This window comes from Aspergillus affinis (genome assembly GCF_023601865.1).
Source record: "Aspergillus affinis strain CMG 70 chromosome Unknown NODE_34_length_287566_cov_88_205910, whole genome shotgun sequence".
In the NCBI taxonomy this organism is placed as follows: domain Eukaryota; kingdom Fungi; phylum Ascomycota; class Eurotiomycetes; order Eurotiales; family Aspergillaceae; genus Aspergillus; species Aspergillus affinis.
In genome coordinates, this window is record NW_026515815.1 from 120,981 (window position 1) to 136,854 (window position 15,874).

The following is a 15,874-nucleotide window of genomic DNA, read 5'->3' on the forward strand; positions in this document are numbered from 1 at the left end:
TTCTAATAAGGATTTGAGATCTTCAGCTGAGATGAGTCGAGAATCAATTCATCGATGATTTTTTATACTAGTGTAACTAGTGTTCGTGTGATCTATAATGTATGAAATGGGAGTGACTAGGTCTGGCTCTAGTCCAGAGTATAGACACCTGGATAATTGAAGTAGAAAGGCTTGATAGATCTCATGCCATGCTTGAGCATACTGTCTGAGAGGCCAGAACAGAACATGTGACCGGAAATGTGGAGGAAACGCCGTTTTCCGGACTGGCCAAGAATGCGGAACTCATCCTATCTCCGTCATCCATCCAAGAGGAATCCACCGATTCTACCACCACGAGATGCGGGGGTGGGGAAAGATAGGAAAGATAGGAAAGATAGGAACGACAGGAAAGATAAGGCTGCAAATGCACCTCTCTGCAGTACTGGCTCGGTCCTCCATACCGAGCAAGCAATGTCAATTGGTGGACGATGAACAAGCCCACCTGGGAGCAGCCAGCAGCCCCGGAGTCAGCAATCCACAGTCTCATAAGCGCGGTAATTAGCCTACATCCTCCTAACTCTTGACTCTTGACTGTTGACTCAATGGACTTCGGTCCCGCCTTTCCCCGGAGGCTGGCCGACAAGCCCTACCTGTTCCCTAAGCCGTACCCCTGATACCTTGTCCACCCAGCCACCACGCTGACGCCCACCATCGCGTGTCTTTGATAGAGTACGCGTTGAATCCCATTCCCAGGCGACGAATGAGAGGAGCATGTCTGCCGTGTGCCCGTAAAAAGAGGAAAGTCAGTATTACATCCATCTCTCGACGTGAGTAGTGGGCATGGTGAACGCGATATTAATATTTAATTGTCCGTCCTGAAGTGTGACCATAAACGACCTCAATGCACGCAATGCTGGAAGCACGGCGATAGCTGCGAACTGAGGAACTTCAAAATCGTTCAACCACCATCAGCCACTCGAACGCCTTCTACTCGAGAACCTCCGCCTAGAACGATGAGGCCATCTACGGTTCTCAGCACGACTTAAATTCATTCTTTGCTGTGTCATTCCCCATGTCCCCGATCATCAGTCACCTAGATGACTCTTTTTTCACGGCGGTTGATAGTGAACTGCCTATGCCCCTGACAACCCGCCACAGCTCGCCGTCATGCCACCAGAGGACTCTATTGATAGCAGTCACATGGATTTTAGTCAACGGCTGTTCGACCTAAACTACGACACCAGCATTCGTATACCAAACGAACTGCGTTCGGATGGTTCTAGTCCGGTATTCACGTCTATCTCAGAGTCATCATAAGTACTGTATGTGTCTCTGAAGATGGACAATGCATGGGTCGAGGAATGGGGGAGAGGAGGGCAAATATCGGATACTATAGAAGAAGTCTCTGGCTGAGACGGGGTATATCAAGATAAAGCATTATATTCGGCCTTTGCCCCTCCAGGTCCAGAATTCTATGAGATAGCTTATCTGGGGACCAGAGTACCATGACTGATGCGAAATGATTGGAATCCTACGACAAATGATTAGCCGGATCAAAAGAATAGGATTCCATCTAATGCGAGGAGGCCCACTTTTGCGGTTATTTCTCTGTTTTATGTCTTAGCGTGACCCGAACTTCGATGGATCGTGTCTTTTCCCCACATTCAGGTCGACAAGAGTGGGGGAAGACTGTAGGCAGGGCGAGTATGTACCGGGTTATGGGATCATGCCTTGGTAGGTATGTGCCGTGCGTTTGTTTAAGTCCGCAATGGTGGGTGAACCCCTTTCTGATAGTGTCATTTGTGCTAGGCACCTGCGCTGAGTAGGTGGGCTAAGAGGGAGAAACAGAAGATAAAGATAACGTCCAAAATAGGATAAATGAAGCTGTTCGACCGAGGAGGTGGAGGGTTGATATCTGACAGTGCTATTCCCAGCAAGACTGTCGCTATGGTGGCCTTACCTGTCAGGTATCCACAATCGTACCAGCGCGCAGTCTCTGTGGCTCGTTTATGAGTTACGTTACTGTTCAGTTTCAATTAAGGGCAGTGTTCGTTGATGGTCTACCCTTGGAAATATTCACAGAACAGGTATCGAGAATTTTTTTTGAAAGAAAAGCATACTATAATGCAATCCAAAGACTCAAGCTTCTTCTTTTCCATGTGTTGACCGTATTGGGCGGCACCACGACAGACGTGTGCGCCCTCCTCCCATCCGGGTTCCCACGCCAAGCGCCGAACTTCGTTGAAGTTGAGCGTTCTCTATGCCCGAAGTGGTGTGTATCGGCCTGGGCGGCCGTAGCAAGATTCACTTAGACCCCAATAGCTGTGATGTGACCGTTGGACCTGAGTGCGTGGGGTGTTTCTTGATCGAGAAGGCTCTCGTCTTCGGGGGACCTGTCCTCACCGCAACGGATATCGTAGTTGCTTCTGGAGCAGCTCATCTGGGCGACCTCAGTAAGGTATCTAACATCGATTCGTGCCAGACAGTACTGGCCGACGAAATGTAAGTGACAACCTATCCATGAGAGGGAGGCGAGAGCTCTATGGCTAACTTCGCATGGAAGTGGTGGTGGGAATGGTTTGAGCACCTTTTTAATGGGGTTAGGATACGATATCCCGGTCATTGATGGCGACACGATGGTACGGGTCTTTCCCACAATGTATCACTGTGAGTCTGTCCCCATCTGTTCCGAAAGCACGGTTTCTGATTTGGAATAGCGACCTTGTACCTCTACGGCCCATCACTGCATGTTCACTCACCGATGCCAGGGGTAACACTTCAATTTTGATGGTGAGTCCATGTCATATAATACTCTCGGACTAGAGAAGACTGACCATATAATAGAAAGCAGACTCTGCCACTCGTGTGGAAGATGTCTTACGAGTCACAGCTACTGAGGTTGATTCGGGCTGTGCAGTTTGCGCACGACCGTTGACAGGCGACATCATTCGAAAGTACGCGGTTCCGAACACCGCCTCTCAAGCCTGGTATCTTGGCCGAGCGGTGCACCTAGCTAGAAAGAACAAGAGTAAGCCCATTGATGCCATTGTAAGTTTACCTCATATCTTGGATATCTTTGAGGCCAACTTTCTGACAGCATATGAGCAGTTTACGAGCACTCCCGGAAAATTACTGTTCGAGGGTAAAATCATCGACGTACGACGCGCAATCGGCGATGGGTACACGATGGGTAGTGCTTTACTGGTGCCTTCGAATGCAGATAAGGATAGTACAGTGCCACCGGAAAAAAGGATCACATGATTATCCCATTTCAGAATGAGTACTTGTATGCCGCATAGACTCATTCTCTCAACAAGACCTTGACTTGTCTCCCAGGGATATATGAGTTGAAGAACTCATGTAGATAACTGCAATGAATATCAGTGGGCCTTGATCAATCAGTGCGATTCTAATATCCGAACAGTTGGATAGCATCATGTAAATCAATAAGCGAAAGAGTTCATTCCGATCCACCGTACCTCTGTCTTTGTCCCTCTAACTGGAGAATCTGGAACTCGGTGGCGAAAGCAAAGCCCGACGCCTAGGTAGGTAGCCGAACAACGATTAGTTTGCGGATATTTTCCCTTTCTAATCAGCCCCAGGAGGTGAAGAACCCCTTAATAATTGAGGGGACAACGCTGGTATGACACATCCAAATGCGAGATCACTACCAACGATCTCCTCACCCTGATCAGAACACGGCCAGCATACCTGTTCTCCTATGTTTCCGTTGAGCACGAAAATGAACTTCCACATCTCAGCAAGCGATCTGCGCATTGCCAAAGCCCTGCAGTCAGCACTCGACTGTGGGGTGACAGGCATCTCGATGACAGCCTACTTCCGCGGTAAGGTCATTGCTGAAGTGCACGCCGGATTTGCCAATGTCGAACAGAGTTTCCCAGTGGGACCAGACCGCTCTTCCCCTATTACTCAATCAGCAAGGGGATCACGGCGCTCGCTGTCCTCATTCAAGCCGAACGGGGCTTCCTGCACGTGGACGACCCCGTGGCGAAGTACTGGTCGGAGTACGCCGTCAACGGCAAGGACAAAACCACCATTGAGTATGTCCTCTCGCACCGTGCCGGTATCCCTCAAATGCCGGACGGCTTGACCCAATAGTTCCTAGGCGACTGGGAGTGAGTGACCTCTAGAATCGCCCGTTTCACGCCGGTGTTCCCTCCCGAGTCCACCAATTGCTACCATTCCCTGTCGTTCGGTTGGATCCTAGAAGAGGTCATCTGCAGGACAGATCCGCAGCATCGGCCATTTGACCAGTTTGTCAGGGAGGAGCTTCTTGAGCCGCTAGGAATCAAGGACTTGTAATTTGGTGTACCTGACCTTCAGCTCCACCGAATTGCGAAAATGTACGGCATGGGCGACATTACTCTCGATGACCCCTTCAAGAACTTCCCAAGACCGCGAGAAGGGATGCTGGATGAGAACTTTGGGGGTCCAATCCCAGCCGGAGCGCTTGGAATTTTGGTTGGAGGGGAGAATGGGCTTTCTTATCCGATTGTTGGGGATCACCGGGAGATCATCTACGTCCCAGGGATTTCAGGGTGTCTTTTTTGGGCTGATATCAGGGACAGGATAGCGGTGGCAATCGTCCATAACCATATGGATGCTGGGAAATTGAAACTTCCAATGCCAGTCTGGCTGCCAATCGCTACGGTTGTCAAGGCAATTGTAACTGAAGTTAGAGCCGAAGCGAGATGCAGTGGTGCCAATATCTGATGAAGGTATCATCAAGCAGGACGTTAAAGGCTTTTCGGTACTTGTCTGAGGATATGTTTGAATGAAGTGATGGATACGACCTGACATGTGTTTATAAAATGAATTGGGTATCATAGCTAAAGACGGTAAATATAATGGACTGACACAGTCCAGTAGTAGGTGTAGTCAAGAATCGAACATCGGTGGTGATATACATACACTGATCTCACCTCGGTAGATATACGGTGGGCATATGCCATCTCACTGATATACCTTGACGGATCCTGCTCAACGATTAGCAACCTCTCTCTCTTCAGATAAAACATATCAAGAACTCACCATCCGAACATCCTCCCGCCCAAGATCCCCCCTTCTCATTCCACGCCACGCAACTCACCACCCTGACTCCCCTCCCAGCCGTAACCTTCGCAACGACCTCTCCACTCAACACATCCCATGCAAACACATACGCCTCGGCTCCCTTGTCCGTCGGATCAGCTTCACTCCCACTCAGAACAACGGCGTCCCCCCTCGCAAACACCGACCGAATCCTCAGCTCGCTATTCCGATACCCCTGCCCCTCCTGACCAAACGCCTTCAACAACTTCCCATCTGCCCGATCCATCATTCTGACTCGGCTATCCAGCGTCGACACTAACAGCGCATTTCCGTCCGCTGAGCACCGCACGCTTGTCACCGGGTGCGCGAACACGTCTTCCGACGCCCGTCCCATTCGGATATCGTAGATGCGCGCCCGTCCGTCGTAGCTCCCGCTGGCGATCGAATATGTCGGCATGTGCACGTGTAGCGACGATACGGTGTCTCCGGCTTCTAGGAGGGTCTGGATCGGCTTGTAGTTGTTGGAGCGCGCGTCCCAGAGGTTGATGGTTGTGTCGGCGCTTCCTGTAGATACCAAGAAAAAAAGTTAGCATAAAAACAGTCCAGTGTCCAGGTCCACCGCGTTTTAAAAGCAATTGTTATATATAGACACCAGGATTCAGGCTCAGGTTCAACCCAATCCATCCATATCACTGACAGAGAGAATGCATTTCTCCAGATGAAAGAACGAAAGGAGAACTCACCAGAAACAACTACCGAATCCCCCTCCCCCGCGAACTGCACTGCCTCGACTCTCGCCCCATGTCCACTCCACCGTCTCGTCGTGCCGCCTTGCTCAACATCCCAGAGAAAAACCTGCCGATCGCCGCCGACGCTCGCGAATCGCGCGTTATCTGATGCTACCGCGACGTCGAGAACCGAATATCCGTGCGCTTCGTATTTCTGGATCGGGGATGTGGTTTCGACAGGACCCGTCGTCTTGCTGTTGCTGTTGGGAAGGGCCCGGGTAAGGTGGATGGCGCGGTCGGAGGAGCCGGTGAGGACGTATGTTCCAGGATAGCTGGAGAAGGTGATGGCGTTTACGGGACCTGAGGGGGACGAGAGTTAGAGCTGGACAGTTAAATGGGTAGAAAAAGCGAGTCTTACCATTGTGTGTTTTGAGAGTGTGAGCTAGCTCCGTGGGGAAGGATTTGTTCGCGGTCATTGACCTTGCGTTCTGTGATCGATTCCTTTTTAAATGCAATGGATATACAGAGGAAGAAGGGCGATAAGATTCAGGCCGAGGCCGAGTGGAGGGAGAGCTTCGCTCACCGCCGACATATTGACGCTCCTCACCGCCAAAGCTTATTGAAGGTAAGACAGAAGATAGAAGACAAATTATAAATCTGTATTGACATGCTACGGAGTACAAATGGGTTATTATCAAGATGTAGACAGACCATCGCTAGCTTCCAGAAAGCAAAGAGAAAGAACAGGGAAAGCCAGAAGAATACGAGGCAGGACAGTTGCCCATCGGATGGTTTCCCTGAGTACAAAATCCGAAAAAAAAAAAAAAAAAGAAAAAGAAACAAGAAGACAAGGAAAGTGAAGAGGGGTAGTCAAAGTTAACAATATTAATCTAGGCAAATGCGCATTGCTCCTGCTTTTCCCACTGTCCGAGAAAGCCACTCCCCGGTGATCCAAAAGATATACCTTTTAACGACGTCCATGGCTCCGGGTCGAGGAGCCTTGCAAACCATCGATCTCTTGCTCCAGCGATTTGATCCTGTCACCCTGTTAGTACGTCGATACAAGTAGAAGTAGCATGGGGTTCCGAAAACATACGCAGCGTGGGTGGCTTCCAGATCCTTGTTGAGTCTGTCTCTCTCGGAGATGAGCTTCTGCTCCCACTGTCTGAACCGCTGTTCCTCGACCTTGACCTGCTCGGTGAATCGCTTCCGCAGAGATTCCTCTTCCTCCTTGAACTTGGGGTTGTCCAGCTTCCGAGGACGGGCCTCGCCGAATTTCCGGGTCTCCATTTGCTGCGCACGGTAGGCTTCGTAGTGCTGTTCTTCGGTGGTGTGGATGAGATCCAGCATGTGGGTGCGGATCAGGATCGAACGCAGCTTCTTGAAGTCGCAGTGATCCTCGTTCTCGACTTCGGCAACACCCCAGGCATATTGACGGCCTTTAACAACCCGGTTGTCGCTGGTCTTAACGTCCTTCTCGGATCCAATGACGGCGAATGGCATGGCGGCCATCAGGCTGCGGGCATGGGTGGCGGCGTGCTCGTCATCCTCTTCGATAGGAGGAGTATAGATCTTGATACCCTGGGCTTCAATCACGGCTTGCACCTACACCGGAATGGATTAGTCTCCGTCCTTTAATGTTAGACAGGCTGGCATCTTACCCTCTGCTTGTAACGAGTCAGGTCGGCAGGGCTGAGAGTGTCGGCCTTGGCAATGACGGGGATCAGGTTGACACGGGAGCTCAGGCGCTTCATGACTTCGATATCGAGAGGCTTCAGGGTGTGTCCGGTGGGTCTGATGAAGTACAAGCAAGCGTGCACACGCATATCGATCTTCTCCGTGCGGCGGGGCTGCTGCTCCTGCAACATGTACGACTCATGCTGGTCGTCGAGGAACTCAATGATGGGTTGCCACGAGTCACGGTTGTTGACATAGTCACCGAATCCGGGGGTATCGATCACAGTCAGGCGGACTAAGGACGCAATCCAGCGTTAGCGGGTCACTCCGATGAGGGGAATGACAGGGTCGGGTTCTATCCACCTTTGAAGAATTTCTCCTCCAGTTCGGCCTTGGTGATCTCAATCTCGACGGTACGGTCAACCTGCTTCTGGTGGCGGCGCTTGTGGTCGGCGTAGTTCTTGATGGTGGTCGAGAACAAGGTGTTGATAAACGTGGTCTTTCCCAATCCCGACTCTCCAGCAACCTAGTCTCGTAGTTCAGTATTTGGTCCGTGTTGTCACGATAGGAATAGATTCTACCAACCATGACAGTGAAGGCCGCACCCCGTTTAGCGACGATCTTGTGTCTGGATAGCTGTAGTTAGGATCCGCCCCTCCACTAGGTATAGGAGCCTATCAGAACATACCGCTGGTTGGGGAGCTGTTATGAATGCAATTAGTATCGAGGCTCATTGATCCCTGCTCATCCCAGTTCAATGGCATCACTTACATTGGCAATCCCGATGGGGGATGCGGAAGCCGTTTCTGCGGTGGAGGCCATGATAGTCAAGGAGGGCTGATCGGTGGGAGAGAGGATGATAACAGATCGATGAACAGGACCGAACGATGAGATCAATGGAGAGAATCGAGGAAGGGTAAGCGAGCGAAAGGAAGAAACTAAGTAAACAAGCAGGGCAGGCCGGGGAGTAAATTAAAACGGGCCAACAGGGAGCGAAGAAAGGGAGACGATTCAAGAAGATCGAAAACCGTTCGAGTTGGCAGTCGCTGCCCCTGAATTGCTGGAGAAAGCAAACAGAAGCAAACAAGCGAGCGTGACTTGCTCCGGGGACGCCCTAGTCCCGATGGGCTTAGCCGGTCTCGGCGCCGGATTAACCACCGGAGCTGTTCGTTTTGGGAAGTTTCCGTCGGGAGTCTTTTGATTCGATTTTATTTTTTGAGATCCGACAGGCCTTAGACATTGAGCAGTCGGCGACCATGAAGACCAATTTCAAGGTGTGTGAGACTCTGGATTAACTCGGGGGATATCCAGCATCCTCCATTCTCCTCCTCAGACCCCCTCCGGCTGACACTGTGCCAGTTCTCCAACCTTCTGGGGACGGTCTATCGCAAAGGAAATCTCCTCTTTACCCCCGATGGCACTACTCTGCTGTCGCCAGTAGGCAATCAGGTCTCGGTCTTTGACCTGGTCCAGTACGTCCTCTCTCTCGATCCTGGTCGCCTGGATGACATGTACTAAACATCCTGCGCGCAGAAATACCTCCTACACCCTCCCGTTCGCGCATCGCACCAATATCGACCGTCTAGATCTTACTCCGCAAGGCAGTCTTCTGCTCTCCATTGACGAGAATGGCCGCGCCATCTTGACCAACTTTCGTCGCCGAATCGTCATCCATCACTTCTCCTTCAAAGGCCGTGTCTCCGCCCTTAAGTTCTCCCCCTCCGGCCGACACTTCGCCGTAGCAGTCGGGCGACGATTGCAAATCTGGCACACTCCGTCGTCGCCCGGTGCCGATAACAATGGCGAGATTGAATTTGCACCGTTTATCTTGCACCGTGAACTCACCAGTCACTTCGACGACATCCAAAGTATCGAGTGGTCCAGCGATTCGCGCTTCTTGTTGACGGCCTCCAAGGATTTGACGGCGCGAGTATGGAGTATGGATCCGGAGGAGGGGTTCGAGCCCACTACGCTATCGGGCCACCGTCAGGGTGTCAAGGCGGCATACTTCTCGGCGGACCAAGAGGCGGTAGGTTTTGTGTATACTCGTCTCCGGCGGATCGCAACTGACGTTACCAGATCTACACGGTCAGTCAAGACGGTGCGCTCTTCAGATGGGAGTACGTCTCGAAAAAAGACCCGGATACGATGGAGGATATCGCCGACGCCCGCTGGAGGATTGTCAAGAAAGACTTCTTCAACCAGAACGACGCCAAGGTCAACTGCTCTGCCTTCCATGCGCCGACGAATCTTCTGATCGTCGGTTTCTCCAACGGATTGTTCGGGCTCTATGATTTGCCGGAATTCAACATGATTCATCAACTCAGGTAATATCTATTCTTTATTGGGGTGAAACCAAGCAAGTGACTGACAACATCTAGTGTATCTCAAAGCAACATCGATTACGTGACGGTCAACAAATCGGGCGAGTGGCTTGCCTTCGGCTCCTCCAAGCACGGCCAATTGCTCGTGTGGGAGTGGCAATCGGAATCGTACATTTTGAAGCAGCAGGGTCACCTGGATTCCATGAACTCACTTGTCTACTCTCCCGACGGTCAGAAGGTCGTGACTACCAGCGATGATGGCAAGGTCAAGGTCTGGGACGTCAAATCCGGGTTCTGCATCGTGACGTTTACCGAGCACACCAGCGCCGTGAGTGCCTGCCAGTTTGCCAAGAAGGGCAGTGTTCTCTTCACTGCATCGCTGGACGGCTCCATAAGGGCGTGGGATCTGATCCGGTACCGCAATTTCCGAACCTTCACCGCGCCATCTCGCCTGTCCTTTTCCTCGCTGGCCGTTGACCCCAGCGGCGAGGTGATCTGCGCAGGCTCCCCCGACTCCTTTGATATCCATGTGTGGTCCGTGCAGACAGGACAGTTGCTCGACCAGCTGTCGGGCCACGAAGGGCCCGTGTCCGCTCTGGCATTTGCCTCCGATGGCAATCATTTGGTTAGCGGTAGCTGGGATCATACCGTTCGTCTTTGGAGTATCTTTGGCAGATCTCAGACTAGCGAGCCCCTGCAGCTCATGTCGGACGTCCTGAGTGTGGCCTTCCGGCCCGATGGACAGCAGGTTGCCGCCTCGACACTCGATGGCCAGCTGACCTTCTGGTCAGTTGCTGATGCCGTGCAACAAGGAGGCGTCGATGGACGCCGGGACATCTCCGGAGGGCGCAAACTGAAGGACCGCCAGACGGCCGCAAACACTGCCGGGAACAAATCATTCAACTGTATCACCTACAGCGCGGATGGCAGCTGCATTTTGGCCGCCGGAAATAGCAAGTACATCTGTCTGTATGACGTGACGACAGGGTCCATGGTGAAGAAATACACTGTCTCCGCCAACACCTCGCTTGACGGCACCCAGGAGATCCTTAACAGTCGCGACCTGACCGAAGCAGGCCCGCGCGGCCTTATCGACGAAACTGGCGAATCATCGGACCATGAGACCCGCGTTGATCGCAGCCTGCCCGGCGCCAAACGTGGCGATGCCGGCGCTCGAACTACACGACCCGAAGTGCGTGTCACAGCGGTCGACTTCTCTCCCGCCGGACGCGCGTTCTGTGCGGCTTCCACCGAGGGACTGCTCATTTATAGCCTGGACACGGATTTCGTCTTTGATCCCTTCGACCTCGACATCGATATCACCCCGGCCAACATCCTGGCCACGCTGGAGGGCGCCAAGCAGGCGCGCGCGACGAATACGGTGGACGACGACAATACTTTCTTGAAGGCGTTGATCATGGCCTTCCGTTTGAACGAGGCCAAGCTCATTCGCGTGGTGCATGAAGGCATCCCTCCCGCCGACGTTGCCCTTGTTGTCCGCGCCGTACCCACGGTCTATCTCCCCCGCCTCCTTCGGTATGTAGCCCACGCTGCCGAAGAAACCCCCCATCTGGAATTCAACCTGGTATGGATTGAATCTCTCCTGAGCAGCCATGGACGCTACTTCAAAGACAATTCGGGCATCTATGCCTCGGAACTCCGTGCGGTGCAGCGGGCCCTGGACGATATTCGAGAGAACCTGAAGCGGCTGGCGGAGAAAAACGTCTACGATCTCAACTATCTCCTGTCGACGCCGGTAGTGGCCAACAAGAAGCAAAAGACGGCGGCAGACATGATGGCCCTCGAGAATGACGAGGTCGTCACCTCTGCTGCCGAGGACACGCCGGCAGAGGACGGGGAAGCCGACTGGATTGGACTGGAATGATTGACTTGACTACATGTCTTGCTTGTACTTATATCCCTTGCGTTTGATCTCTTCCCAGTCATTGGCTCCGTTGCATTTGCGTTTGGCGTTTATTTGTGGGATGATATACCTGGAAAGATAAAAGGAGGCAGCTCAAAAGTCTGTTTGGTTTCATGATAGAGAACTACATAACGCACAACATCTTCTATATCCCTGCTGATGCTCCCGCATCTTTCTTCTTTCTTCTTTCTTCTTTCTTCTTTCTTCTTTCTTCTTTTTCATCCTAGATCCTTTTCTTTGTTTGATGCATTGCGTAATGCTTGTCACGCTTGCACCCAATAAACTGCCTGTCTCCCATTCGGCCCATCTGGCCTCCAGTTCTCAGATTCACTATCAATATTTCCAACGTCAACCCTGGTCACGGTTCCAAGTTTCTCTCTCCACGAGCTGTGCAGAGCAGTCTGGCCTCGGCACATTCCAAATGCGTCCACCAAAGAGAGTGCAGCAATCCCCTAGTGCGTGTGGTGAGGATCCCGTGCCCTATCTCATGTCTGTTAATGCCGGGAATCTCCTCTTGTTGGGCTCTGGTTCGGCCTCCCAAGTTTCTGGATCGGAGAATTCACGTTGCTGTCTGTATAAAAGAACCCTTCCTCTCCCCCCATCGACTTCTTCCGCTTTCTCTCTCCTTCCTCACCCAGCTTCCTACCTTCGCTCCATCTTATCCCCTTCCTAACTGAACTTCCTTCGTTTTCTCCAGTCTTTTTCATCTTGAAATCCTTCACAATGTTCGGCGCCATGGACTGGGCCTTTAATAGAAGCATGTGGCCGGCCTACCTGGTCGCCTGCTTTGTTTTCTATCTCACCATTCGTCCTTATAGCAAGTCATATCTTGATGTTCCCACCGTCAAGTTCAACAGGTTTCTCCCCAACTTCTTTAACCGTCTCCTGTTCTTCATCGATGCTCCTGCTATGGTCCAGTATGGCTACACTCACGTAAGTATCCTCTTTTGGCGGAATATAGCGGAGTTCTCCTTCACTGACAACGTCTGTAGTTTGCGGGCAAGCCGTTCCAGATTTTGAAGCCTGATGGAGACTTGATCATTCTCCCTGACAAGTACATGGACGAGATCAAGGTTTTGCCGCCTAGCAAGATCAGCTTGCTCCATGCTCAACATCGGGTTCGTGCATAAAACTTTCCATCGCACTCATCTTACTCCCTTACTGATGTTAGGTTTGCACTCTAGAACGTGCTTGGCGAATATATCAATATTCTCCTGGACAGCCAGCTGCCTGCCTTCACGGTCGCCAAGAAGCTGACTCCTGCTCTGAGTAAGTATTTTTCCTCTAGACAATCCCTCTGTGCTTGACTACTTAGGTCAAGCTACAAGAATGCCCTAACTGACATCTCATCTTAGACCGTATTGTCCCACGCACCATCGATGAACTGACGAACGCGTTCCCCACGGTGCTTCCTGAATGTAAAGGTATGAAATGTCACATTCAGGTTACTTGTTCATCATTAGCTAACAACCCCTAGATCGCTGGGCGCCCGTGAGCATCTATGATATGATCCTGTCTCTCATGAGCCGCACCACTTCCCGCATCATCGTTGGCGATGACTTGTGCCGTGATGAGAACTGGCTGAACCTGCTCATTCGTTACACGAACAACGTTGGCATCACTATCTTTTTGCTTCGTCCCTTCCCCAAGGTCGTGCGTCCCATCATTGCCAGGTGGTTACCTAGCGTTCGCAAGCTGGCCGAGCAGTTGACCTACGCCACTGACAAGCTCTTTGTGCCCATTATCAAGGAGCGTCGTATCAAGGAAGCGACCGACCCTAACTGGGTCAAGCCTGACGATTTCATCCAGTGGATGATGGACTCTGCTGACAACGAGTATGACAAGCGCCCCGAGGTCCTTTCCCAGGGTATCATGACCGTCGTTGCGTTGGCAGTCGTGCACACTAGTACCATGCTTACCACTCATGCCATCTATGACCTGATCCTCATGCCTGATGTTCTCCAGACGATTCGTGAAGAGATCCCCCAGGTTCTCACGGACGGCTGGAAAGGGACGACTCAGGCTCAGTTGCTTTCGATGCGGAAGATGGATAGCTTCTTGCGCGAGTCTCACCGTTTCAACCCTACCTCTGAAGGTATGTTCTCTTTATTTACTCCCTCCACCTTGTTACTTCCTTCGCTCTATCTTAATTTTCCCTTCACCTCACTCATTCTAATCCACTCTTACTAATCCATCGACCTCAGTGACTGCTCAACGTATCTGCCTCGAAGAAATAGCTCTCTCCGATGGTTTCGTCCTCCCCCAGGGCTCTCACATCTGCTTCCCCTCCGGTCCTATGTCGCGCGACTCCGAGATCATCGAAGACGCCGATCACTTTGATCCCTGGCGGTGGTGCAAAGACGACGTTGATTCCCCCAACTACCTGGTTACCATCGGTCGCACCAACATGCACTTCGGCTACGGGCGTCAGGCATGTCCTGGTCGCTTCTACGCTACTAATAGTATCAAGGCTATCCTCAGTCGCTTCCTCATGGAATACGACTTCAAGTTTGAAAAGGAAACCAAGCGTCGTCCTCCCAATGTGACTAACGGTGATCACATTATGCCGAACATGAAGACTCGCATTCTGATCAAGGAGCGTGGCGTGAAGATCTGATTGCAATTCCTTGCCTTTATTTGATTGCGATTGCTCCCCTGATCTTCTTTTAATTGTACCTGTTGGCTGACCTTGACCTGTATTGCTTAGACGTGCAGAGTCCACTTACCTGTGGTTTGTTTTTGTCGCGACTTGTCCTGTCATGACTACTTAGGTAGATTAAGTGACTAGAATGGCATTCATTTGAATTGATCTATAGTTTGCTCTGTAGATAAGTAACTATTCGCTCTTCCCTTTCCCTTCTTCTCCCGTATATACAACCAAATCTCCGCGTACCGGATCATAGAATAGCCACTGCATTCGGCGGACTCGCGACTCCCCCGGGTACCTATCCATCATCAATCAGTCAGTCAGTCAGCAACCCATGCCATAACCCAAATCTCAACCCTCCCTCCCTCCAAAATACCAAAGACAAAGCGTAAAAGAAGGGAAGGAAACTCACCTTCAACGGCACACTCGACAAAAAGAACGACCACCGCCCCTTCTCCCTACAATACGCCGCCAAATCCTCCAAATCGAAATACTCCCCAATAGGCATCCCCCAACCCGCCAAACACCACTGATGCAGCGTATGATCGAGCGGCGCATTCGCGTGTAAGATCGGCGAGGGTTCGAAGCTCGGCGTGTCGCTCGCTATCGCGGCGAATTGGTTCTCCCAGAGCCAGCGCAGTGTGCGTTCGCCGTTCTCGACACCGCAGAAATCTGCTGCGGGGCGTTGCGCGAGGGCGGATTCTTCGGACGCGGAGAGCGCGGCGTATGCGGCTGTGAAGCCGGTGCGGATGAACAGGATGTCGCCGGGTCGGGGGGTGAGGTTCGTTTCTTGGATGATTTGTTGGAGGAATGAGAGAGGGATGTTGCTGTACGTGAAGGGCGTGAGGGGGATGGAGTGCTTGGCTGCCCAGGTGGCGTAGTCGATGAGGATGCCGCGGCCGACGATGCCGCCTTTTTGGACCCATGCTGGTTGTTTTCTAGAGGTTAGTTGTTTTCGGTGGAGTTTGTTGGTTTGGTTGGGCTTGATGCTGGAGGATCTAGAGACTGAGGAATTGTGGGAAAGGGAGGCATACAGTCAATCCCAATGACGTGCTTAGTTTGCAAATCCTCTAACCTGTTGCCATTGAAATAACACTGATGTTTCTGGTTCCCTGCAGAAGTCGGTCAATTAATTAGCGATCTCTCTCGTCACCAGGAACTCGAAAAGAAAAGCGATTGTCTGTCTACCATAATGCCGAAACCCATCCCACTGACTACTCGTCTGCGTATTAAACACCAAAACATCGTCATTGACGCTCCTCGGGGCTCGATTCACCAACTCCTGTACAAACGGCTTCCGCCCGAAACTCGGGGTCTTGATGTGATCGAGCGGCAGATCCAGCGAGAAACGCACCCCGTCGCGGATCTCCTCTGCAGCGGCGCGTCGTACCGTCTCGGGGGTGAGCAGGTTGAGCATGCCGAGGTCGTTATCGCGGCCGAAAAGGCCCCATGTGTTTCCTGGGGGTCCGGCGGGGTCGAGGGTGAGGCTGTCGAAGGTGGGGATTTCAGGCATCGTCGCGGGTCGGAATGAAGGTGTGTATAC

At 51.9% G+C, this 15,874-nt stretch overlaps 7 protein-coding genes across 7 annotated transcripts; 4 read left to right on the forward strand and 3 right to left on the reverse strand.

Annotated features, from left to right (window-relative positions):
• Positions 1-2,239: 2,239 nt before the first annotated feature.
• On the forward strand, positions 2,240-3,240 carry KD926_006484 (DUF917 domain-containing protein; the record flags this gene model as incomplete). Its single annotated transcript, XM_053099473.1, has 4 exons — positions 2,240-2,481; positions 2,543-2,638; positions 2,697-2,769; positions 2,824-3,240. The coding sequence occupies 4 exons, from the start codon at positions 2,240-2,242 to the stop codon at positions 3,238-3,240; spliced, it is 828 nt and encodes a 275-aa protein (XP_052956741.1).
• Positions 3,241-3,721: 481 nt separating this feature from the next.
• KD926_006485 (serine hydrolase domain-containing protein) lies at positions 3,722-4,098 on the forward strand (the record flags this gene model as incomplete). Its single annotated transcript, XM_053099474.1, has 2 exons — positions 3,722-3,824; positions 3,872-4,098. The coding sequence occupies 2 exons, from the start codon at positions 3,722-3,724 to the stop codon at positions 4,096-4,098; spliced, it is 330 nt and encodes a 109-aa protein (XP_052956742.1).
• Positions 4,099-4,953: 855 nt separating this feature from the next.
• KD926_006486 (WD40 repeat domain-containing protein) lies at positions 4,954-6,235 on the reverse strand (the record flags this gene model as incomplete). The annotated part of the gene is made up of 4 exons (XM_053099475.1): positions 4,954-4,976; positions 5,032-5,595; positions 5,775-6,119; positions 6,178-6,235. The coding sequence occupies 4 exons, from the start codon at positions 6,233-6,235 to the stop codon at positions 4,954-4,956; spliced, it is 990 nt and encodes a 329-aa protein (XP_052956743.1).
• A 491-nt stretch (positions 6,236-6,726) lies between these two features.
• aspC (septin CDC12) lies at positions 6,727-8,258 on the reverse strand (the record flags this gene model as incomplete). The annotated part of the gene is made up of 7 exons (XM_053099477.1): positions 6,727-6,796; positions 6,856-7,364; positions 7,421-7,731; positions 7,800-7,962; positions 8,022-8,064; positions 8,125-8,138; positions 8,208-8,258. 7 exons carry the CDS (start codon positions 8,256-8,258, stop codon positions 6,727-6,729), a joined length of 1,161 nt encoding a protein of 386 aa, XP_052956744.1.
• A 434-nt stretch (positions 8,259-8,692) lies between these two features.
• Positions 8,693-11,645, forward strand: KD926_006488 (snoRNA-binding rRNA-processing protein PWP2; the record flags this gene model as incomplete). The annotated part of the gene is made up of 5 exons (XM_053099478.1): positions 8,693-8,710; positions 8,796-8,908; positions 8,970-9,465; positions 9,516-9,763; positions 9,818-11,645. The coding sequence occupies 5 exons, from the start codon at positions 8,693-8,695 to the stop codon at positions 11,643-11,645; spliced, it is 2,703 nt and encodes a 900-aa protein (XP_052956745.1).
• A 762-nt stretch (positions 11,646-12,407) lies between these two features.
• KD926_006489 (cytochrome P450) lies at positions 12,408-14,301 on the forward strand (the record flags this gene model as incomplete). The annotated part of the gene is made up of 6 exons (XM_053099479.1): positions 12,408-12,617; positions 12,677-12,802; positions 12,869-12,953; positions 13,040-13,108; positions 13,162-13,779; positions 13,889-14,301. The coding sequence occupies 6 exons, from the start codon at positions 12,408-12,410 to the stop codon at positions 14,299-14,301; spliced, it is 1,521 nt and encodes a 506-aa protein (XP_052956746.1).
• A 280-nt stretch (positions 14,302-14,581) lies between these two features.
• KD926_006490 (uncharacterized protein) lies at positions 14,582-15,844 on the reverse strand (the record flags this gene model as incomplete). The annotated part of the gene is made up of 3 exons (XM_053099480.1): positions 14,582-14,629; positions 14,744-15,269; positions 15,543-15,844. The coding sequence occupies 3 exons, from the start codon at positions 15,842-15,844 to the stop codon at positions 14,582-14,584; spliced, it is 876 nt and encodes a 291-aa protein (XP_052956747.1).
• Positions 15,845-15,874: the final 30 nt, after the last annotated feature.